At 41.6% G+C, this 24,424-nt stretch overlaps 1 protein-coding gene across 1 annotated transcript in view; it reads right to left on the bottom strand.

Moving 5' to 3' along the window:
• The window catches only part of cacna1c (calcium channel, voltage-dependent, L type, alpha 1C subunit), a gene marked incomplete at both ends in the record, with an annotated part of 182,224 nt that extends 161,979 nt beyond the window's left edge, over positions 1-20,245 (bottom strand). The window contains one exon of the mRNA XM_079235729.1: positions 20,122-20,245. Coding sequence (XP_079091855.1) covers positions 20,122-20,245 — 124 coding nt within the window. The remainder of the gene's footprint in view (positions 1-20,121) is intronic.
• Between the last annotated feature and the right edge of the window lie 4,179 nt (positions 20,246-24,424).

Below are 24,424 nucleotides of genomic sequence, written 5' to 3'. Positions count from 1 at the left end.
TGTGTGTGTGTGTGTGTGTGTGTGTGTGTGTGTGTGTGTGTGTGTGTGTGTGTGTGTGTGTGTGTGTGTGTGTGTGTGTGTGTGTGCCCATGGCGACAGACCACCTTCTCTGTAGTGCAGCAATCCATCCATGACAAGCCCACCAGAGGACCGACTAACAGCTGGAACTGAGAGCCCGACAGAAACGCATCACTGTGCATCCTTTGTGCCTCAAACCTCACTTCCTGTGAGACAAAAGTGCCAAAATAAGCAGAAGCAAGATGAAGAGATATATGTGCACTTACTATTAAGCAAGGGAACACTTATGGCACACTTTCTTTAGGGAGCTAGGTGTGACACTCCCTCCCACAGAGAAAGCGAAACATTTGTACATCTACAAATACAAGCTGCTAAAAAGACATACGTTACACCAGACTTTTCAAACCATTTGAATGGTATAGTAGCAGCTTGTTGAGAATAAGAGGCCTTATTCTATTTCTTCAATTTTATAAAACCCCTCATTCTCTAATGGGACACTGATGCTAAAAATATATACACTAATGGCACTGTAAAACACTTCTGCTGTTCATGAAATAGAATCATTTATGGTTCTTCAATTAGGAAGAAGACACACTTGGAGCGACATGATTTCAACTCTAATTTTCTGCTTTCAATTAGCTGATGCATAGGTAAGAGCGTCTTTGTTCGGATTAATTTCCTCTTAAAGACACAGGTCAGTGTTTAGTACAAAATCACAAGTGTGCACACACACACACACACACACACACACACACACACACACACACACACACACACACACACACACACACACACACACACACAATCTCCCTTGTGGTAAAGAAGTCAGTATCCCGCTGAGAGCCTGAAGGTGACTAACATTCCTCCCCTCTATGTTTCCTCTCGTCCTTTTCTTCTGAATCCATTTTACTCTTCCTTCCCCCTCTCTTGTGCTCTCTACCTCTTCACAATCTTAAATTAGCTTCATGAAAATAAATAGGAAGAGATGTATTTTAGCCCGTTTGCTAGAAATCATGTACATCTTATAATACATTAGAGGCCCTAAATACCAATTTCCTAAACCATCTTTTTGCTTTGAGCAATTACGTCTTATTGTACATAAATGGGACAGTTTTGGCTTTTTCACATGAGAGATTGTCCTCACTTGTTTAAATTGGGCAGGGCTCAGATGGACAAAGTAATGAACTTTCATTCACGACTCAGGAAGAAAATCAATTTGAAGACTCTTGAAACTCATTTGAGTTGTGTAATCCATCAGTCAACATCAAGTCTGCATATAGTTATGCCAAGTAAATGAATATGCACTTACAACTCAATACAATGTGAGAAACATCAATTTTTGACAAAAAAAAATTACCCCATTCAATCTTAAGTGTAATACAATACAAATCTGTCAGCATCTGTCAGCTAATTGACTAAAGAAGTCTGGAAGCCAGGAAAAATACATGTAGGACTCCTAAATAAGAAGAAATTCTTACAAAAACATCTGTTCCTTTCGCATCTAAAGTTCTTGGTTGGCAAAGGCTGAAAGCATCTGTGAGTTGCATTGTCAGGTTTCAATAGAGTCAAAGTGCTTCCTTTAAGAAGGAACACCTGAGTGACGAATGAATGACAACTTTTGACACGTGTCAAGCTTGTTGAGTGCCTTCAATATTAACTGATGCGTCTCAGGCAGACAGTTGATTCATAGAGCAACTTTGTGGCGCTGTACGTTTAAAACATCTCCATTGCATGTTATTCCCTCTGTCGGTCTCGTGTTATTATTCACACTCATCTAATTAAGATTCACTGTCACATAACTAATGTGAGACTAGTCATCAGATGGTGAACTCTCTGTGCAGCTACAACATACACACTCTCTCTTATAGTGAAACAAAGGAATGATCTACATTATCTATAGTCTTTTATCATTGCCCCAAATGGGATCACCCACCTAGGTTGTGGCCATCAATACTGTACGCATCCATTATTACACTCTTATAATGATTTAATGTATTATATACGTAACATATGCACTCATTTAGTTCAATAAATTATCATGCTCTTAAAACAACAAGTCACAACCCCCTTTGGTGCCTCTAGGTTTTTCTATGTTGTGTTTACTGTCAAAATAAAAGGCCAAAGAACTCTTATGATGCTGTCTTTTCTTTTTTTTCTTCAAAATCAGATCTGAATAGCAACTTTTGAACAGGAGGCACTGGTGCATGAAAATGGCTAAATTTACTCAAACTGCACCTGAGCCTCAAAACCTCAAAACAAAACCATCACCACTTACACGAGTACCAATGGGACCCTAACCTAGTGTGATGACAAAGACACAAAACACAGAAAAAATCATGGTTATCATTTTATAGTATCAAGCTCACATGGTTGAGCTCTTCACATACAAACACAAGAAACAATGTGTTTATATAAGGCTATAAACCTATTATTACTTGTACCCATTATCACACACATCCCTGGCACTTATATTGCCTACACACCTCTTTTTCTGTATATAGAGCACTACGCAAGTTGTTCTTGTCAGTAATGGAGTTGTGGGTTGTCCACTTTGCGTGCTCTGTGTGTTGAGCTTACAGTCTGCGTCCCCCGTTGGGACAATAAATGATGTTTTCTATCATGCTTTTCTGTGGTTAGATTCCTTCGAATACTTGAGAGTGTTACTGTCAAGGCAGGCAGATGGACTGATTACTTCATAGAAGAAAGGAAATGTGGTCTCACTGAACGATAAACCCTGAAATGAACTAATGCTGAATGTTTGGCTGAGTGAATAAAAGAGGGAAAAGAGAGAGAAAACAAAGCAAATTATGTACAGGGAAAGACGGATAAAGACACTTTGTGAGGCGACGAGAGAAAGAAGGACAGACCAGACAGAGACGGGAGAGAGGAAATGCATGGCTGCCCATGAATAATAAAGACTGCTTCCATCTCTCAGCTTCTCCTGTAACTTGGGAAAACATACACACGCACAGACACACATTTGTTGAATTGTTTGTTCTGTGTAGCATCTTTTTAATATAGCAGAATAAATAGGAGGCAGACTTTAAACACACACGGAGAACTTCTGTGGGATGACACAAGGTTCACGTGACACATGTAAACAACATGTAAGGCTGAAATATTTAACAGGTTTCTCTACATCCTTATCTAGGACAGAACAATATCAGAAGAAAACCCTGACAATAATGCTGTCTATATATAGATATACAATACGGATATATAATACTGCATTTATATACTTTTCAGTAAGTAATCATGCTTTCCATTATAATGGTACTATAACAAAATAATTGTCAATGCTACAAAAACTGCTCTTTTATACATTAAAGCCAACATTTGTTTTAATTGAAATGTTGTAACTTTTTCTTTGGGTTTGTGTTAATGGAGACGTTGTGTTATATTCTTTATTGTTTATGTCATATGATTGATATGTGTGTAGCTGTGTCTTGCAACTTCAGTTTCATTGCTAGAGACCTGATATTTAATCATAGACAATGCAGTTTGCAGCTTTACTCCTGAAGTGCCGTATTACTCAACTGCTGAGTGGGGTTCAAAACAAGCTCAAGTCAAAATAAAGATTAAATGATTAAATTCCTGGGCAGGTGGTTAGTAGCCTAAGAGGTGAAACCCAGGGCGGAAAAGCCCAATCACTCTTGCTGATAAAGCTTATCGCTGTGAGCTCATGGTATAATTGAAGACGAGCTATAGTAGATACCAATATTTTTATCAACACAAAACTCATCTGGATAATGGCTGCTGGACAGTATGACGGCGCTGATGAGAAAGATATTTAGCGAGTAAATCAAACCGAGACTGTAAAATTGGATGGAAACTATGCCCTTGCATCCAAGTGGAAAAATCCTGCAAAATTAATTTGAGGAGCCCTCAACAATCTTTTTCAGCAATGATCTTCAGAGGATTTTTAGGCCCTTTAGCACTTAAATATTCATTTCAAACAGCTAGATACGATGTACGAGTTACTTCGGGTGAATGAGGAGAATATGCAGAGAAAATACAGCGAGAGAATGCGGTAGAGAGAGGAAGGGAGGGAGGGAGTATAAAAGAGGATGCTACAGGTATGGAGTCATTATTTCCACTGGTGGCTTCAGCCAGATCAATAGAGGATGAGTGTGTCCAATCTCCACTCAGTTTGGACATGTGCTTTTGTGTCCTACCTTTCCAACACACACACACACACACACACACACACACACACACACACACACACACACACACACACACACACACACACACACACACACACACAACCGAGAGAGAGAGAGAGAGAGAGAGAGACAGACAGACAGACGGAGGCAGCCAAGCAGGTACAATGCATATGGGCAGGTGGCCAATTGCAACTGCATGTGCACTCTTTCTCTCTCACACACACACACACACACACACACACACACACACACACGCACACCGGTGCGCCCGGTGTTAGTGTATTGTCCCACCAGAAATGAAGACTGAGGCCCGATAGCACTAAGAGCAGAGGACAGCCTCTGGATAGATTTCCAATACGCAACCAGAGGCTTAAGCAAGACAGAGTCACGGATAATCCTCACCCCTTCTCCTCCTCCTCCTCCTCCTCCTCCTCCTGAGCTCCCTCACTTCTCTGGCTATCCCTCTGACTCCCGCTCATTTCATCCCTTTATTCCTCTCTCTTACAGTTCCCTCCATTCTCCCCATTGGTTGCCTCCATTTTCTCCTTTCTGGTCCCTCTGTTTCCTCGCCAACCAGTCTTTCTGCTCTGTCCTCTTTTCCCTCTCCAAACCACACTTTTTTTCCTTTACCTTTCTTCCTTAATATCTTTTAATGCAATCTGCCGTTCTGTTCTATTTTTTCTCCTTCGATGAGCACCTCCCCTGCCCTTTTTTGTTCCTTTCATGTGTCGTATTTGTCTCTCAGATGGGGTTTTACGTTAAAGAGCAGCTGCTGTTGAGTCCCATGCTTAAAGCAAAGCCATGACACACTCCAAGGCCCCAATATAAACTTCTTTAGTGCTTATTGGCCTTTAATCGCTCATTACATCCTCTGTTACAGCTGCTACTACCAGTGACTAACACGTCTTTAAACACACATACAGTGGCTTTACCCTTACCCTTTACATGTGGAGGGCAAAGCCTGATGAACTGGCAGTGCAAGACTGTGTTTCCCAGACTTTTTTCCTTCAATCCATCTCAGAGAGGCTTTTTATATTTCAGAAGACCTTAAACTATACAGTATTTCACAAGAGAGGGGTTGTCAAGCTTTTTCCTGCTTCTGCTGAAGATGACACTGATAAGAGCAGTGGGACAACAGTAGCGGGCCAAAGCCAGCAAGCAGGAGTAAAGTGAAACCGAATAACCATATCACTTGAAAAACAACTACTAAATTAATAACCCCTATCCCTCTGTTAAAGCAGCTCAGTGGTCAGCAAACTGCGGTTGAATGAATTTGAAAGAAGAAGGTGAGAAAGAGCACGAAATTTTAAAACACATGCAACAGTTCTCCCTCAGCACTGAATTATTAAAGGTGATAACGTTCTGTGTAAACCATGGCGAGGAACAATCGCTGAAAAGAGACACAGTGTCTATATTACTCACAGACACAACCAAAAGAAATGGACGAACATGCATCACGCGCTAACGCTTCCTTGTGTTTGAATGCAAGAGCTAGTTCAACTGGCTGGAGTTTGTTTGGCGAGTGAGGGTGTGAGGGTAAAGGGGGATATTGTTTGATCAAAATGGTTCATCTTTGACTGCAACACACGAACAAGGTGGGTTCTTTATTTGTTTGTGTTCAACGCCCAAAATGTCCATCTTAAAATTGTTAATGGATCTGGTCAGGGTTCTCAATTGTTTCATGTAATGGTGGGGTCTTGAAGAAAGGACAGTCACTGAAGATAACATTAGATTATAACATTAGTAGAGTTATTGTGCAAAAATAGCTCTTAATGTTATACAGACCTAGGCTACATGATTTTTTTTTACAGTTTTTTCATTGTTTTCAAAGAAAACCGCCAAAGCCGTATTCCTATCACACTACACTGTCTGACGGAAGTTTCCCAATGCGACGTTCCTCTTTCTTTCACCTTCTATTTTGAAATAAATTAGTTAGTTATTGTCTTTGTTTGTGGTTTCACAAAAAAGATATATTAAATCAAATGGATTCTCTCAGTTATAATAATCTTTGAATGAGTCCTTAAAGTCCAGCTAATGAATGGAAGTATATTTGTATATGCTCTTGAAAAGTTGCTTGTGTGAGCGGATGACAAACCTCTGCAGACACATGAACTGGCACATTACATGGGCTCAATGTGAGACGCTGCATATGAAGTGAACACATCAGTGGCGGTTGCAACATGTCTTTTGAGGTGACTTCAATGGAATCACTGAGCATATCAAGTCGAATCATTAGTTTGAGGTGATTTGGCAGGTGGCCAGCACCCCGGGGTAACCATCGGAAACCAATTAATATCCCTAACGGAGGTATCATGCTTCTGGCACAATGCCCACAGGGAAAATCAACTCACTGATTATGCTGCTGTAAACTGCTGCTGTAATGAGTGGTGTGTGTGTGTATGAGTGTGTGTGTGTGTGTGTGTGTGTGTGTGTGTGTGTGTGTGTGCGTTCCAAATAATGGCCCTGCTCTACATACAATGACATGAGATGCCACAGGTGTGCATTTGTTTCAGCTAATCGTGTGCAGTATTTAATGACGAGCATGTGATTCGGGTTTGTGCATCTTAAAGACACAGGCACAGCTATTCATTTGTCAAACGTTTGATTTTGTAAAGATGTATAATTGGTGCATTCAGCGAACATGAGCATCCAGTGCATTCAATGTGTGACACCAAGTCTGTTTGAATTACAGAGTGGATGTAAAGATGGAAGCTTAACAATAACGGGGAGAAAAATCTAATACAAAGCTGGCATCCGGTATCAGGAAGTGTAACAAAAAGCCTCAGAATATACGATAACTTCTGCTCTGTGTTTTCTTTGTAGGCAGGACTGGCTGTCACTGAATCCCTCAAGGACAAATTTGTCTTTTCTTCCGCCTCCATCGACGGAGAAGGGAGGTCAGGGTCGGCTACCGGCCAGCGTCTAAGGAGTTGGTAGAGAACTAACTAACTCGTCTTCGTACACACTGTGGGTTCGAGTTAAAATGATGGGCTGCTTATAATTTTGGTCGAAGGATGGTTTCTCTAATAACTACACCGACCCAGAGTGCCGTCATCTTTCATCTGTAGGAAACTCATTAAGTGCCTCCTATGATATCCACCTCCTTCCTCCCCCTCACTACTGCTCTTAACAAAGAAAAGAAAAGGAATATCACCGGTCAATTTAACATCATAAATCTATGTGGACAGGTGTTTCGCTACAAACACTAAACACAGTGAATCTGGTCCTTTGGGCATAAATGGATCTAACAATTCTAATGCTACTCTGATGCCTATTGAATGACCTAAACTAACAAGGCTGTGACAAAACGATTAGCAAAGCAGGACACCAACAGTGATACCTCAGTGCCAATGTCTTGTCTTTGTAACTCTTCAATAGCTGTCATGTAGCTGTCAATAGACAAATAGAAGAATGAACTGTCCATGGTGCTGAAACCACCACCCAGGTAGACTTCAGCCTGAGATACATTTGCTATAAATGTCCCTACATGCTTAAATTACATGGATAAGAAAGGAGTTGAAAAGCTTATTGAGACATAATACAAATATGCTTATTCGATTCAGTACTGCGGATCTGAAGAAGTCTGGTGCTTCACTTCGACCTGAACAGGCGAGTCATCAGTCAGGGTTGTACCTCCAGTAGACAGATGACACAAACACTGTGCATTCACAAGCCTGATCTAAGGCTTTGCTCTTTTGCACCCTGTGCTGTAAACTCACACTGATGGTGAAATGCCTTCTGCTGTGACATTTGATTCATGTATTATACTTTTGGATGGCATTAATAAGCAGTCACCCACAATAAAGCTTGCTAGCTTGGCACTGATCATCTAATTGCATCATAGGGACACCTAATCTGGAAAATAATTGAATGATTTACTGCAAAAAGCAATATCAACCATAAAGATCTACTTGATTCCTCAAGTTCTTCTACTTTATAAGCCAATGGTGATGCTGATTATATCCATGATGCTGATTATATCCACTACTTCTTTGGAAAACTTGGACTAAAATGCCCCTTTTTGATAATAATAGATTAAGATGACATCATGGCAATCAAGCTGAATGTGATCTGTTTCACACGCACACACACACACACACACACACACACACACACACACACACACACACACACACACACACACACACACACACACACACACACACACACACACACACACCTGCCCTTCACGATGATGCGATTGTGTTTAATCTGCCTATCATCAAACTATGTGAACACGATTGCAGCTTCTGCAGGTAACATTCAAGCAATGATGAGTTGCTCCTCGGAACAAACTGTTGGTGAATGTGCCTCGCTGCGACACAGATGCACACACACACGCGCGCGCGCGCAGACACACACACACACACACACGCACACACAAATATACACACATACACCGCCACCCCATTCCTCATCCCCTGTTGCTATGGAACCTGTCGCCAAGGCAGAGAGGTATGTGGTTGTGGTGGAAGTGGTGGACCAAGGCGACGACGACGACAACGATGATGGTCATGACGACGATATTGGTCATCTGATAAATGAGCCCTGTGCTGAATTACGAGGTCCGGCCATAAACCAATGCGTTGCTGGGCTTTGCTCTCTGCAACGTGGGTGGAAGGAGCGACGCGTAATACTGCGCAATGCAAACAGACCCTTTCCTCACCGCCAAACAAACCACAGCCCTGGATTTCGACTCACTCGCTTCACATGTGTTGCTTGTTAAAGACTGAAAAAAGTCGTCGTGCTGAACTTCAGTCGTGTCTTGTGCGAATCAACCGACTGTACTCCGCGCCCCCCCCGCCAAAAAAAAAAAATAGCACACCATCAACCCAATTCTGAGCAGACAAGTAAGTCCTGCAGGCCCTCCTACTGCCACCTGTCATCTCGAGGCGATTTTCTCTCGCACGCCGCTATTCAGGAGTCCTGCGGACTTGATGCAAACTTGAATTGAAACGTGACAAATACGAATATTGATTATTGAAGAAGGGAGGATCGGTGGTGATCGAGTGCGCGTCTCGGTGGGCGCTGCTCAATTTACAGCTCCTTAGCGACCAGTGTGTGTGTTAATTCCTGACATATGGTCAACAACACGGAGAGCTGTATGTGCAGTTTGGTTTATTCCCAAAACGGAGAGCCTTGGGGAGGCACGATCTGCGAGATCTCCAAACGTCTCCAAAACAATGACGTCCCCCGCATACAACTGCCTGTTGGCTAAATATGACCACTGCCCACCCATTATGACACAGTTTCCTCGACGGACAGGCCTGTCAAACCAACAAGTGTGGACTAAACCAAAAAAGGCCTCATCCATATCTGTCTGCGGCTACCTGCAGCCCTGTTGCGTGATTGTTAAGTTCACTTGCTGCACAAACTGCACACCGCGGGGGGACATATCTGAAAAACAAACTGCACACAGAGGGAAAGTGGAGGAAAGATAACTGCATCTGTCCATCTGTTGAAAACAAGGAGAGAGAGAGAGAGAGAGAGAGAGAGAGAGAGAGAGAGAGCACCCCTCTCCTTTTTCCCCTCCACCTCCTCTTTCCCTCCACCTCCTCTTTCCCCATCCCATCCCCATTTCGAGACCATCATACCTCTCTTACTCCCTCCCTCCTTCTCTCACTCCCTCCCCTCTCCTATGCACACTTACAAGATGTTTGCCAGTTTTAAATATAAAAGACACCACATACCTTGATGGTTCTCAAGGGTGTCCTCCGGGATGTACATGTTTTTGCTTTCATTTACCATAAATGTAGTCCGGCGTTATCCCTATAGGTGAATGGAAGAGAGAGGGGGCAAGAAAAGCTGGAGAGGCGGAGGAAAAACAGCCCCCAAAAATAAAGAAATTAAAAAGGGGAAAAAGAAGAAGGAACTGTCTGACACGGACAGTCTTGGGTATTCCGTTATTTTTGTTTATGGGGAGGGTGTCTTCGGATGGAGTGAATATTACCTAATCCCCATGATGGAGGTGAAGGCGAGAAAAAAGAAGGAGCTTTCGGCAGAACCGGTTGGGAAAACGCACCGGTGCATCTCTCGGTACATCCGGGCCCTAGGCGAGAAACATGAGACCAGCACCGCGTTCAATTCAATGCACACCTCGTTCGCCCTCTCTCTCCCTCTCTTTTTTTCTTTCTCTCCTCTCCCCCGTTGACTTAAAAAAAAGAAACGTTTCAAAAGGTTACCAAGCACGGGCGCTGTCAGTGACGGTCGCAATGGAAGTGCGCAAAAGACGCATTCGTGCGCATCTTCAGCAGCGTGTCAAATTGTGAGAGGATGAAGAAGAGGAGGTGGAGGTGGTGGTGGAGGAGGAAGAGAAGAGGAGACAATTTAGAAAATGAGAAGAGTGTAAATATTCCATCACGGGTAGCACGGGGTTAAATCTCCCAATAGGTTGTCGGTTATTCCACGTATCTATATCAGAGTCCCCCCAAAAAGCAGAAGCCAGGCCGTCCTGTCTCATCCGGAGACCGGTATCTCTGTCCTGATCCAGTCCATGATGGTCCGGCGGTGTATCTGTCTGTCAGTCTGTGTGCCTGTCTGTCTGCCCGCCTGCTTGCCTGTCTGTCTGTCTGTGTCTCACTGATCAGGAGTTGGAGCTCTGTCTTCTCTCTGCCTCTGCTGCCTCTGCAGCTCAGCTCTGCAGTGATACCGAGAGAGAGAGAGAGAGAGAGAGAGAGAGAGAGAGGTAGCCCCCCTCCCCGTGCATGTAGACGCTTTGACTGTTTCCAGATGTGTGTGTGTGTGTGTGTGTGTGTGTGTCCCAGAGAGAAATAAGGAGGGAGGGAGACAGTATATGCAACAGTGAACAACCGGCGGCTGGTATCCAGATGATGATGATGGTGACGATGAAGACAAAGCTGATGATGATGTTGATGAAGTGTGTGCGTGTGTCTGTGTAGGTGTGTGTGTGTGTGTGCGCGCGCGCGTGTAGGTGAGAGAAAGAGAGAGAGAGAGAGAGAGAGAGAGAGAGAGAGAGAGAAAGAGAGAAGGGAAGAAGGCGGATAATGATCCATAGCGAGTTTGAGCCCCGCATAGACTCTCATGTCAGGAGGAAACAGAGATGGGAGATGTTGTACCTATCTGATTTGCCCATAGTCCCAACACATCTGGACTGCTTCAGCCCCGTTCTTTTCTTTGGCCAAGGCCGTGTTTACACACACTAAATATCTGTTTTTTCAACTCTTTTATGACTCAAGCTCTGATTTTGTCATAAAACAGAGAGAAACCACAAGGAAGCTGACTTTCAGATCTTTGGATGCCGTGTAAATACAGATTCAAATATATGAAGGAGATGGGTTCAGGAAGGTCAGCGCACAAAAACTGAACGAGAAAGTTGTTTTAATCTTGAGGATAATATAATTATTTTTAGAATTCAATTATGTTTCTTTTTCTTCTTCTTTTCCCCCTCAGGACGGTGAAGTTTGTTTCGACATCATTCTCAATGATCAGGAATAAATTTGCTCTGCCCCCTCGAGCACACAAAGCCATTTTCTGGAGACATGGGACCATTTTCTTCGGGAACATAACAATGAATTGAAGCTCATTTTGGGAGTCAAACGTCAAACAAGGTAAACAACATCAGCTCTCAACTAAATAGCTCTGGACCAGCTTTGACGACACTGAGTCAGCTTGGCTGTATATCCCCTATACTGAGGCTTGTGGATAAAGCTGCTCGCACAAATAACATGTCGCTATTAAATGGAGCTGTTTTCCTAAAAGCTCTCCACAGGCAGCTTGATATAAAAGATAAGAAAGCATTTTTTTTTCATAATTTAGTCGGTCTTCAGAAGGCTCTTGATCTTATTTAGCAAAGCAGCTGCTGTCCTTTAGTGGCTATTCTTACAATACTTTATATTAAAGGATGATTTTTAGATGTCAGATGTGTAAATGGCAATGCTTCACAAAACAGAATAATTGTGCTCAAGCTGCTAGGATTTTCAGATTCTAATTATGGTCCTGGCCATCATGTGATTGTATTTGACACTGAATATGAACTTCACAATGTGCAGGCCTCATGTCAATCTCACTGCGGGCTATAATCAGGAGGTGAATCTGATGACTCAACCCAGCCTGTATTCATGTGTTCAGTGCCATAGCACAAAATCACCACCCACCATCCTGTAATAGAATAAAGCTTTTTGTCTACATGTGTCACTGCAGACATAGTAAAGACAGGGAGACGGCATAAATTATTCTATTGATGTCATTTGAGAGATTGATTGTCTATTTCTGAACAACATACAGTGTTTTGTGATGCTGATGTTATGTTAATACACTGTGTATTTGGAGAGATTGTTACCTGCTCTGATGAATGAATGGAAACATTGCCTTAATTTGTTGTTGCACAAACTGAATGTTTTCTTGTTCGGAAAAGAAACAGTTAGTAAGTAGTTGTGCTATTGTGACTGACATGTCACTATATAATACATAATTAGAGTGTTACTACTGGTGAATTGATGCATAAGTAGCATTCTATTGTTAAAGCTGCACGGCGGAGCTATTTTTAACTACTTAGGGAGATGACAAATTGGGAAAGAATAAGAGACAAAGTTCTGCTACAGACTTACTTCATTTGTTGGACTGTTTATAATCATACTTTCAACTATTTGGGCCTCATGCTGTTATTGAAATGAAACTATCTGAGAAGTTTAGCAGGTTTACCTGCTAACATATACAAGAAACATGACAAAGGGCCTGATCTAGACACAGCTTTTTTGTAATGGGCCACAAAGATAAAGCCACAAAGATTGGGAACCACTGCTATGGCTGTCAGATAAATGAACTGGAGTAAAACAGTAGGCTATTTGCCCATGAAATGAGATACAGTAGAAGTATATAGCAGCAGAAAATGTAAATCCTCAAGCAAAAAATTGTGCTCAAGTTGTGTACTTGAGAAAATGGACTTAGTTCCTTTCCAGCACTGCAGACGTCTGACTGATCAGCTGTGTGACGAGAGGGAGACAGACGGACATTGACTTTCATAATGGTGGTCTGACTCTCCCTTTCACTTTCCTGCCAAAGCCGCCTCTGTTTGATTACACTGGCCAGTGAATGGAAGCGAAGACGGAAGAACGGATGGAGGGCAGGTCGTGGGAACAGACACTTGTGCCCAGGGGACACACAAACGCACAGACTCACATACACAAATGTGCTCTGTAATCCAGCCTGCACATGGAATATCTATTCTATTTACGACTGTTCTATATTTGTAGTTCCCGACCCCCTTTGTATGTGTGTGAGTCTGAAGCTCGGTTGGTCTCTGGGAATCGCTGGACGGGGAAACACACTCAAACGCTGGTATTTCATGTGGGAAACCAACGATCTGATGGTCAGTCAAAGGAAAATCCCCTCATGACAACTGACAGCTGTGCAATGTGAGATTTAGGTTTGAGACTTTTATTAATTAAATCAAATTCTGATAGATTCACACACTTCATACAAATATTAAGTGTTCTCTTGGGGTCCACACTCAAATAGAATACACAAAGAAATATTTAAATGTTGGTTTTAAGAAGTTACTTCAGGACAATTTTTTTCATTTCATTTACATAATGTACTTTGTCTCTCTTTTCATCAAAATGAATAAGCAATTCAAATATAGAGGGATGAAATGAAATGCAAAACTGCTTTAAACTATTTGAAACATTAACTACCAAAGTAGTATCACAGTTTTTTACCAAAAATATTTTCTGCATCTAATCCTGCATTTATATGTTTAGGTAACATTTTATAATAACTGCACACTATGAAGCATCAGTTAAGTATGAGTAAACAATGACTTCATAGTGTGCAGTTATTATAAAATGTAACTGCTGGCTATGAAGCATTATTTAATTCTTCATTTACAAATGGTGAATCCATCATTTATAAACTGTGGAATAATACTTTATAACTGATGAATTAAGTGTTTACTCATACTTAACTAATGCTTCATAGTGTGCAGTTATTATAAAGTGTTACCACATTTTCACATAATCTAAGAAATTGGCCTGTTCCAAAAACATTCCAGCAGTAGAACGAGTGGAAATAAAACAGGTGAGAAGAATGCAAATCCTTCCCTTGGTGGATTTCAACAAGCTTCCTTTTGGCTATAGCTCATCAACCTTTCTGCCAGTGAGACAATCATCAGCATCCCCTAACCTATCCCCACCAATCAGAGACAAGTATTCAATCTTCAATGAATGGTGAAGGTCTGCAAATGTAGAAGTCATTAGCCTCAGCATTGACAAACATGCACCCCATGACTAAGAGATAGATACCACCCTGAATAATAGATTTATACACCTTGAAACACACACCAACAGTTCACTTTCAGCCTGACAAAGTGGCCAAAAAGACATCCCTGCAAAAGACACATACACAAACAGGCACATACATAATGCCAAAGCAGCAATATTCAATTGCCAGGCAGACGTGTCATTTTGACCTGGAAGTGCTTCATTCACATTTGAGAGGAGAAATTATTTAATGTTCTTAAAACAGATGTTTTCATCCAGTGCTGCTTAAAGTGAGCAGTTGGTTCCTCATTGTTTTTTTTCTCAAGGACACTCTGACATGGCTGTGGATGGATGCACACCAGCTGTTGTACATTTCTGTGACAATATAAATCAAATGACAAAAACAGCTATCACAGTACACAGAGGGTAGGAGGAGTGCCCAATTTAAAGGCTCTATATTGTTAATTCTTGGTAATTTAGTTATAAACAAATTGACTGAATGATTATATGAGATGTGATCAGCTATAAAATGCAAAACAGAATGAAGGGGATAATGTTTATCCACTCGAGGTGGCTATTTCCCCTCAAGTACCCTTGCACCAGAACATGATATGTTGAACTGAATATGGCGATTCACAGTCAGGTGATTCATCAATTAATGTGTGATATGGCTAATATTGATTTTTAAGAATTTACAGCTCTGAAATCACTTACAGGTCTGTCCTTAGAAACCCTAGAACTGATACTTGAAATAGATATCAACCAGAAAATTACAAGTTGAAAACATACTGCAGGAGGAGAAAATGTCAACTGCACCACTGTAAACTTTGCTCAATGTTTATTTAACTGGGCTCATGAATTATTTATTAAATTACACTTCACAAAGAAGATGCATCATTTGCTTATGTGCACATTCCTTTATCACCCATTGACAAATAACTGGAAAAACAATAGCATAACCTCATCACAAATAAAAAAAGGCTGTGTATTTGTTTGGCGTTTTTGTAGCATGGTGCAACTGCTTTTTCATAGGATGTCCTCTGTCATTGAGACACAACTCTTGGGGGATACTCAGAAATATACACACACACATGCATTCTTGTCTGGACTTTCAAATCAATTCAAGCTGTGTTTTATCCATCTCTTTGATGCCCCCTAGTGCATTTTAAGGGAAATGTAACTGAGTATTGGGAGACATCAGTCAGCATCAGTGGTTATGTTACCCATAAGCCAAATATACAGGAGTGGAAGACAAAAGAGAAACATCAGCTGCTTACTTGTATTGGGAGAAGTGATAGGGACATCAAATTAAAACAGAATCAAACAGGATATCTTGCTTTCATTACAAGACTAAGACACCCAACAATGTTGTGTGTCTAACACACAGAAAGTGTCCAGAACCATATACCACTAACACAGAGGAGTGTAGCCCATACAACTACCGTTAATACGTAAATATAGCTGAAATGAAAAAATACTCCCCAACCAACACAATGACAACGGAATTAACCTACCTGATATAAGTATTGATTTAATGTGTGTAAAGTTATTTTAAATGTAATTACAGCTACATGATACCTAATGTTACATTTACATTTTCATCCTGACATTATTATGAACTGTTTGAGCAAAGTAAAACTGAAAATCCCTGCGGATGACAAACAGCAATACTCCATCGACTTTTCCATACTTGACTGATAAGGCTGACACCTCCAACCCTGTTGCGCAACTACTCATGTCTGGTTGTTTACAATCTCTCTGGCTAAACATGGCCGTTGACAAACTCACTCATGGCAGTCAGCACTCGTGAACTCTTTAAAATGTGAAATGTACACATCTTAAGTTACCAAACGAAGTACTACGCAGATACTAATTGAACTAACGTGTTTACCTGGCTGTTGGTTTGTCTTTTTATCTCGTCTTGCTGTGACTCGTTAGCCGCTGAAGCTAGGTAGCGAGCTAACTTCTCCATAGGGAACAATGACAGCGACTTCTGCAGGTAGCAGCAGCTGTCTCACTGCGAAAGGACTGGACATAAGTCTGGCTGCTCTGCAGCGACAGGACCCGTACATCAACGACATTGTGGACGTGGCCAGCCAAGTTGCCCTATATACTTATAACAACAGGGCAAATGAGTGGGTAAGCCTTAACTTCATTTACTATGCTAACGTAGCTTAGCTTCGTCCCAGATAGGCGCGCTTTGTCACTGACACAGATTTGCCCCAATTTAAGTTACACCATGAAATTAACCCCAGCTATTGTTGTTGAGAGTCTAAAGACTTGTTCTCTCTCAACAATTGAAACGTTTAGTCCTCTTGTATTTAATTGCCTGGAACATTGTGCCACATATTGTATGTACAGATGACCGTTGCCTCCGAGCACCGCGCACGTAATTTAAAGAAGTTGTTCTCACTGTTGTGTTCCTCGAAGACCATCATTTGAAATTCAGCTGCTTGCTCTTGTACATACTTTTTTGGGAGGCTTTTGGATTTTGCTTGTCTCCAGTGACAATGTTTGGTTGTGCCAGTTATATCACTTTGCTAATTGTTCTGTTATTGTGTGTGTGTGTGTGTGTGTGTGTGTGTGTGTGTGTGTGTGTGTGTGTGTGTTTTTAGGAGAAGACAGAGGTGGAAGGCACCCTTTTTATCTACACAAGGTAATTACGTTCATGTTGGACTCTGACATATTTGTGTCTTAAGCTTTCCCATGCCAAACTAACTTTACTTAAAGTACAACTCTTAATGTATGTTTCTTTAGACCTATTGGTTTGTCTTACCAACCAAGCCTAAATGTTAACATGCTAAATTGAGTATTGGATTTTTCAGCTTTATTAATGTTTGATCTATTATCATAACTGTTTCTGTGTAATAAATCATAGGCAATACGGTAGGACATTACATAGCTGAAGTGCCTCTTGTTTCAAGTTGGGATTGACTCACTTTTGCATAAATTGGGTTCTTCACCCTTATTTCTGTGGTGTGTCCTCTTTGTATTTCAGACTGGCATCTCCAAGGCACGGTTTCACCATTATGAACCGACTCAGCATGGAGAACTTGACGGAGCCAATCACCAAAGACTTGGACTTCCAGCTCCAGCACCCCTTCCTGCTTTACCGCAATGCGCGATGTAAGGAGAATAACACAAAGTTGCACACACAGACACACTTCTGATGTATGTGCATTCATTATTGATACCTTCAGTTGTTTGTCATCTCAACACCTGTTGAGCACAGTATATGCACAGGCACATTGAGTGTAGTTTTAGACCCATTGCCATTTGTTTTAGTGTGGTATTCATTGCAGTGCATCATAAGTATCAGAGCCAGAGTGATGTGTCTTTGCTGATAGTTTGAACAGTAAAAAAATTAGGATGGAGAAATTACAAAATGTTTAAAAAAAAATAAAACAACTTTTGGTTATAGAGAGGCCAGTAAAATTAGAGTTAGACAGACAGTCACAAATTGTACAAACATAAACATAGATAACTAAATGTCAGGACTAGCCACATAGAGTAAATAGTTTGAATAGACTTTGCTGCAGCCTGACACATTGTGACAGACTCTTGAAAAATGGAGACAAAGACATGCAGGAAATGAGAGAAAACAAGAGATATACAGTCTGACTAGAAAATACATGGACGAACTGTGAACAAAATTAAAATTAGAAAATTACTCAAAAACAAGTAGAATTGTGCTACTCATTGTTATTTTGGGAGTCTGATTCAGAGACTGCTTTGTCTTTATCACTTTTTGTAACTCCCTTGATTCTTTAGACTGCTTGCAGTCAAAAATTGCACACTAGATTGTGTATATTTCATCTCAAAATATACATGAGACCATATCTCTATGACTTTTAAGACCTGACGGCAATGGGATCACATCACTTAAAAACGACAGGTGCATATATAGCCACGGGGAGGAAGTTAGATAAAAGATTCACAATTTGATTGAGTGACTAAAGTGTGCAGCATGCTGCTCGTTTTAGTCGGAACCGCTAGTTCCATATAAGGAGCAGAGGCATTGTTATGTCTCCAATTCTGTCAGCCTGCCTGCCTCCATCTGAGACCTACATCTGGCTCTCTCTCTCTCTCACACACACACACACACACACACGTACGTTGCAGAGTGTGCCTTTGGGACAAGAGCCTGACAGCACTACAAAGCCAGCCAGCAGAGATTAGATACACCACAACAGTCGCTGATAATGCAAACACACACTCACTCAGACCTCCCTCCCCTCTCTGTCATGGTCTCACACTCTCCATCAGGCAGGTGGAATGCTGTGTTTGGATACAACGTCTGCTTTGATCCCCTTACTTTAGTATGTCATTAGTCTTACTGACGCGTTTACAACACTGCCATTATTAAACATCCTGAAGGTTAAGTGTAATGTGTATGACATAAACAATTCCCTGTGATCATTTAATACCTTTTTACAGCAGGACACATTAAAGATGATCTGTGATAATATTTGCCTCTACATGTGGTCAGAGCACCGGTAAACAGGAATAAAGGGCAAGTGAACAGCTAACTCACATATTTTTGGGAAGGAAAGGAATATAAAATCAGTAATCACAGCTCGGTTGATGAAGAGGAACAATGGGCAGGGGTTATGTGAGTTAAAGAGTGGGTGAATACATAGCAAACCTAATGGTCAGGGGCTCCAGACGATTACACTGATATGAGATCATAAAGCAAGCTAATAAGGCGAGATAGAGAACGGTTGTAATCAAGCTGATTTATATCACCATAGTTGCTGTGATTCATGAGCGTTGTTGGACCCGTAATCATTTTTTTTAGCATGCAGATACGTGCCTAGGCTTAGCCAGATTAAGCTAAAAAAAACATGCAACCAAACAACACCGCAGATGTTCTAATAGACATCAAAATGTCATGAGATCATCAGCCTCAGGCTGTTGGTAATGTTGCAAGTCTCACCATGTAATGACCTCTGTGAGCAAGGGTCGTGGAATCTTATCATTAGATAAACATGTTGCTCTCAGTGCTGCCGTTACTTCCTGGAATGGTAGTTGGCACAAAGTGGCACCCCTTGTTAAAAATAAACTGGAGAATGAAGATATACCACAGAACAGGCCACGATTAAGAGAAGATAACTTTAGTCAAGATTCCTCTGGCAAATATCCTCCTACAGGCGGACTGACTGAAAGCGTTTTACATTCCTATAGGCACCTACTATCCCAAGCAGTGTTTCAGTCGGCCTATTATCTGCAGTGCCTATGGAGTTAGCTGATCCCCTAACCTTGGTCGTGTTACTGTCTTGATTGTTGGCTGTGGGCTGGGAATCTGTCGGCCCACTAGCTACTTTGACTGGTAACTAACAACTCATTTGAATGTCTCTTCAATTTAAACATATTTGGGTTGTGAAATCCTGAACATGCTTCTTCAGGTTACAGTATTCTCAGTTTGACTCATAGTTTTTGTGCAGGACATTGATGTCTTCCTGTGCCAATGAGCCACTCATGCAGTAAACAGAATATATTTTCAGTTGTGGACAGTTTGCAAAACAGATTTGAAGATGTCACCCTGGTCTTCAAAAATAGTGTGATTTTCATTTACACAATTTTCAGATTTTTTAGACCGAGTGTTTTATTGTTTAAACGAGAAAATAACTGAAAATGTACTGTGGCCTACAACATTAGCAGTGGCACACCTGGAAACATTTCGATGACGTTCTGTACATCTGGTGTATGGACAGTCTTACCTCCAGGCTGGATGTAGGAATATCCCAGGTCTCTCTCTGACACCAGCAAGCCTTTGAATCTGACTTCAGGTTCTTCCTCCAGTCTCTCATGTTTAGGTTTCCTCTGAAACAGGCCTCTCAGCATGGCTCCTCTGGTCTCAGGACTCTCACAGTCTGGTAGTAATCGCCTCTTTGAGTCTCTCTCGAACTTGAAGTTGCTCAGATTATACCTTAAATTGCAGCTCCAGTAATATCGTTTGTGTATCAATGAAATTGATGCCAAAGGTGATGTGGCACTTCCTCCCGAAGCAAAGGATGTACTGATGAGCAGAGTGACAGTCTGCAATGAGTGACACTGTGTAAATGTCTCTTTATCCGGATCAGGTAGTGCACATACAGCTGTCACAGCGGTTAAAGAACAATTTTTTAATTTACCTGCAGTTGAGCCTCAACATGAAGGTGTAACAAGGGTGGTAATGTCTACTTAGATGAGTTTCAATAGCTGCGAATCTCAATATTTACCCTTTCCTCGAATGTGAATTCCATTCTTACAGACAAAGGAAGTGATGGTTCTTCTCAGACAACAATAATTCCAAGCATAGATGTGCATTACTGTAAGAGCACCTAGCGCTGACAAACCTCCAGCAAACTAAATATTGTCTAAAAGAATATCAACACTGTTCCTCATGACTGATGCACAGAGCGCTCTCCACAAAGCTGATCACATACTGCGGTAAAAGATCACCTAATCCATCTTCTAACTATACTAAGTCTAAACAAAACGAAAGTATGTTGCGAGTAGTCCCAGTACTGCAGTATGGGTTACAGCCAAACACTGTTACTGTACTGTCAAAGCACATTTAAGCCTCCTGGAAAATGCAATGTTGCTGTGCAAGTTGAAAAACATGGAAATCAGATTGAACCCAAAATGTCTTCTTTTAAAAGCAAATCCAAAAAGAGTAGTAGTTGACACAGACAATGACTTAATGCTCCCCAGACTTAAAAACAAAACAAAAAGTCTAAAACAAAGTCCCACTAAAATAGAAAACGTCTTTAATCTATCCAAGTCCCACTGGAAGAGTTAGTGCCGGTCTACAGCAGACATCACACGTGCGCCAGGGATCACTGTCCGTCTGGTTTGCCGTAGACGCAGAGGGTTTGGAAAGGACCACTTGTTCAATGCAGATGTCCTCCCTGCCTTTCCTCCCCTCTCTCGCAGTCACCAGTGTTGTGGACTGGAGCCCTTTTCCTCTCTTTCTAGCGCTCTAACTTTCACCCTGAAAGTATAGCGTTGTTGCCACGGCCCCTTCTTTGTTGGTGCTACTGGTTGTAGTCCTCCTCCCACTCTCTCTCTCTCGCTCTCTCTCCGTCTCTCCGTCTCTCTCTCTTGCTCAGAGAGGTTTTCTATGTTTTTGAAGTTTAGACTTTTCTCAAGTCAGTGTAGCTAAAAATGTGCGATAATCTTCTCTATTTAACAGTGTTTATCTTTAGATTCCTGTCCTCGTCATTATTATCTTCCGTCTTTCTCGTTCTGTGGGGGTGAGGCAAGGCAGCGAACTGGTCAAAGAGACGGCCTTGTATCCACCTCTGTTTCCTCCCATCAATTCACTCATTTGACAAAACTCTGTTTCCTGACAGCTAAATAGGTCTCAGAACTTGACGTTTCTCACTTGATGATGATAAACCACCCTCTAATACACTTCACTTCTTCCTATTTCACATCCGTCCAATTCATTTTCCTTTTTTTTCTTCTCAATTTTTCAGCTCTCTGACTTTGAGTCTGTGTCTATGTGATTTCAAACTGTCTCATCCCCAGTGAACACTAAGCGGCTCTGACTCCACTCTCTCCCACTGCAGTTACTTATTTTGTACTGGGCAGATTTTCCCAGGCTCAACTGAAATGTGTGTGTGTCTCCATACTGACCTCAGTGGCTTGTCCAACTTTATTTGTAGCCAAGTGTGTGTTTGTGTATATTTTTGTGCATGTCTGTCTGTATGGGAATGTGTTGTTGTCTTTTTAACAGGACTGTAGGGGTAACTTTGTCCACCAGCAGACTACTTTGTTCTCTGTCTCCTTGTTTGGATTATTTTCTCTTGAGATTCACTTCAGAAAGTGAGCTGTGAGATGATGTCCTGCTGGCTCGTTTAGGGTTCGGTATGAAACGTCAATACTTTGTTGGTACGGACGGAAATGTGTTTACCACACTGAGCCACATTCAAGCTGACATTGAATACTTCCTCAGATTTGTACTCCTTTTTATCTAACTTACTTATCAGACCGTTTATGATTAAAATCCTAAACTCTGAAATATGGATGTTGTTTTAGACCTTTACTGTTTTTATTTTTTGGGACTACATTTAATTCCTTGATAAAATGTTGAATCTCTCCACACTGCTGAGAATTGAATACATTTACAACTGCCTATTTCAATATGCTTTTGGAGCCAGTGCAAATTAAAATAGTAAAAAATAGTCACTGTCTAGTGTAATGCAACATAGTCTTATGGTAAATGGGTTTCAGTGTTGTCTTTTTCCTCCCTTGCTGACCATGTTTAGGTAGTTCAGGAGACTCCAGGGGCCCATGTTTTTCTGTGTAATGGCACTGTTGGCTTCTGTTGCCCTTTGGGGAATGACTCACTTTAAACCCTGGTTTAGACCCACCGGGGCTAATAATAAACGGTTTACTTGACTGTCGGTCCTGCACTGATGTCATGGCAGCAGATTTGTACGACAGTGTCTGCGTTCATTTGATTGAAAGCAGCTCAAAACTCATTTTGTTTTCTCTGCTGACCTTACTGGCTGGTGCATCTCATAATTCAGCCATCAGTTTAATTATTTCAACGCTTTAGTTTATCATTAGCATTGACTGGGACATTGCCCCAGACCAGGACCTTTTGTTACATGTTTGTTTATGTTAAAAAGCTCACGTCTTTCTCTCTTCCCCCCAGTGGTTATCCATGGCATTTGGTTCTATGATAAGGAGGACTGTCAACGCATTGCTCAGAGGATGAAGATGTAAGTGCTTATATAACCACAAAGTACATGTATACAACAGTTGGAGAAAACAAATTGAAAATGGGATTGGGTCCACTAAACAGGGACGAGTGAGTTATGAGCCGTCAGCCACCGTGGCTGAGAGTTTGTTTTATATCTCAGTCTGCACACGACAGCGACTGTGTAGATTAATGGATCTGCGTCTAGGCCGTAGAGCCAACAAATGACAACCGTAGTATGTTTGAATAAGATGGGCCCTTAGGGTGAGCGATTGTTTATTTTACTTCAAACGTATATTAGCTTCTCATCTTGACCAAAGTACTCCACTTCACTGCTTGTCTTGTATGGATCTGTATGTATTCTAACATGGACTTATGTGTGTGTAGTCTGACCCAGCAGGAGCAGGCCCTGGCTCAGACGCAGGGTGGATGGTTGTCCCCAGGAGGAAGAGGAGGAGGAGGAGGAGGAGGAGGAGTAGTTGGAGGAGGAGGAGTAGTTGGAGGAGGAGGAGTCCTTGGCGGAGTACTTGGAGGAGTACTTGGAGGAATAGTTGGAGTAGGGGGAGGTGGAGGAAGTGAAGAGAAGGCAGTGGACATCATCCAGATGTTGACCAAAGCACGCACAGAGTATGACAAGGTAGGATAAAACCAAATAATCTGCTCCCTGAACAAAAAGAAGAATAAATATTTTGGCATGGATTTCTTTTGATCAAGAATTATTTGACATACATTTTATTTGATTGTTTGCATTTCCTTATACTGACCATTAGGCAGCACAGATCACTTAAGATCTTCCTTTCTCCAGTCTCTCTGGCCTTGTATCTCTCTGATTCTCCTTGCATCATATGTCTCTCTACATGAAGTCTGCGTCGGAGCCAAAGGAGATTGGTAGCAGCACTGTTCTTCATGGAAACCCCAACCTCATCAAACCAATACCTGTTAAACCGAACACACAGGTAAAACATTCTCATCCACTTCCTATCTCATTCTAGGGTTGCTAGAGAGGCTTTTAAATCCACAGAGAACCAAAGAAAGGTATCAGCTGAAGTTAAATTGTTTAAGTTAAATGGTTTTCACGCCCAATAACAGGAAGTGTTAATGACCTTTTGTAGTCGGCCTGCTTTGTTAAAAATACTTCAGAAGTAACCGCACCACAGTTAGTTGCAGTAGTTTCCTCTTTGCTTACAACTCTCCCTCCCTCTCTTATCCTTCCCTCCATTTGTCTCATCCAGGACAGTGAACGTGCTAAACCCAAGCCTCTCTCTCTGGCCACTCTTTTTGGCTCTCAATCTCAACACCAACACTCATCCAAACCTGACCCAGTCTCTCCT

Source organism: Taurulus bubalis, assembly GCF_910589615.1.
Source record: "Taurulus bubalis genome assembly, chromosome: 20".
Taxonomy (NCBI): Eukaryota; Metazoa; Chordata; class Actinopteri; order Perciformes; family Cottidae; genus Taurulus; species Taurulus bubalis.
The sequence above is the reverse complement of the archived record's forward strand: the minus strand, read 5'-3'. Positions and strand labels throughout refer to the sequence as shown.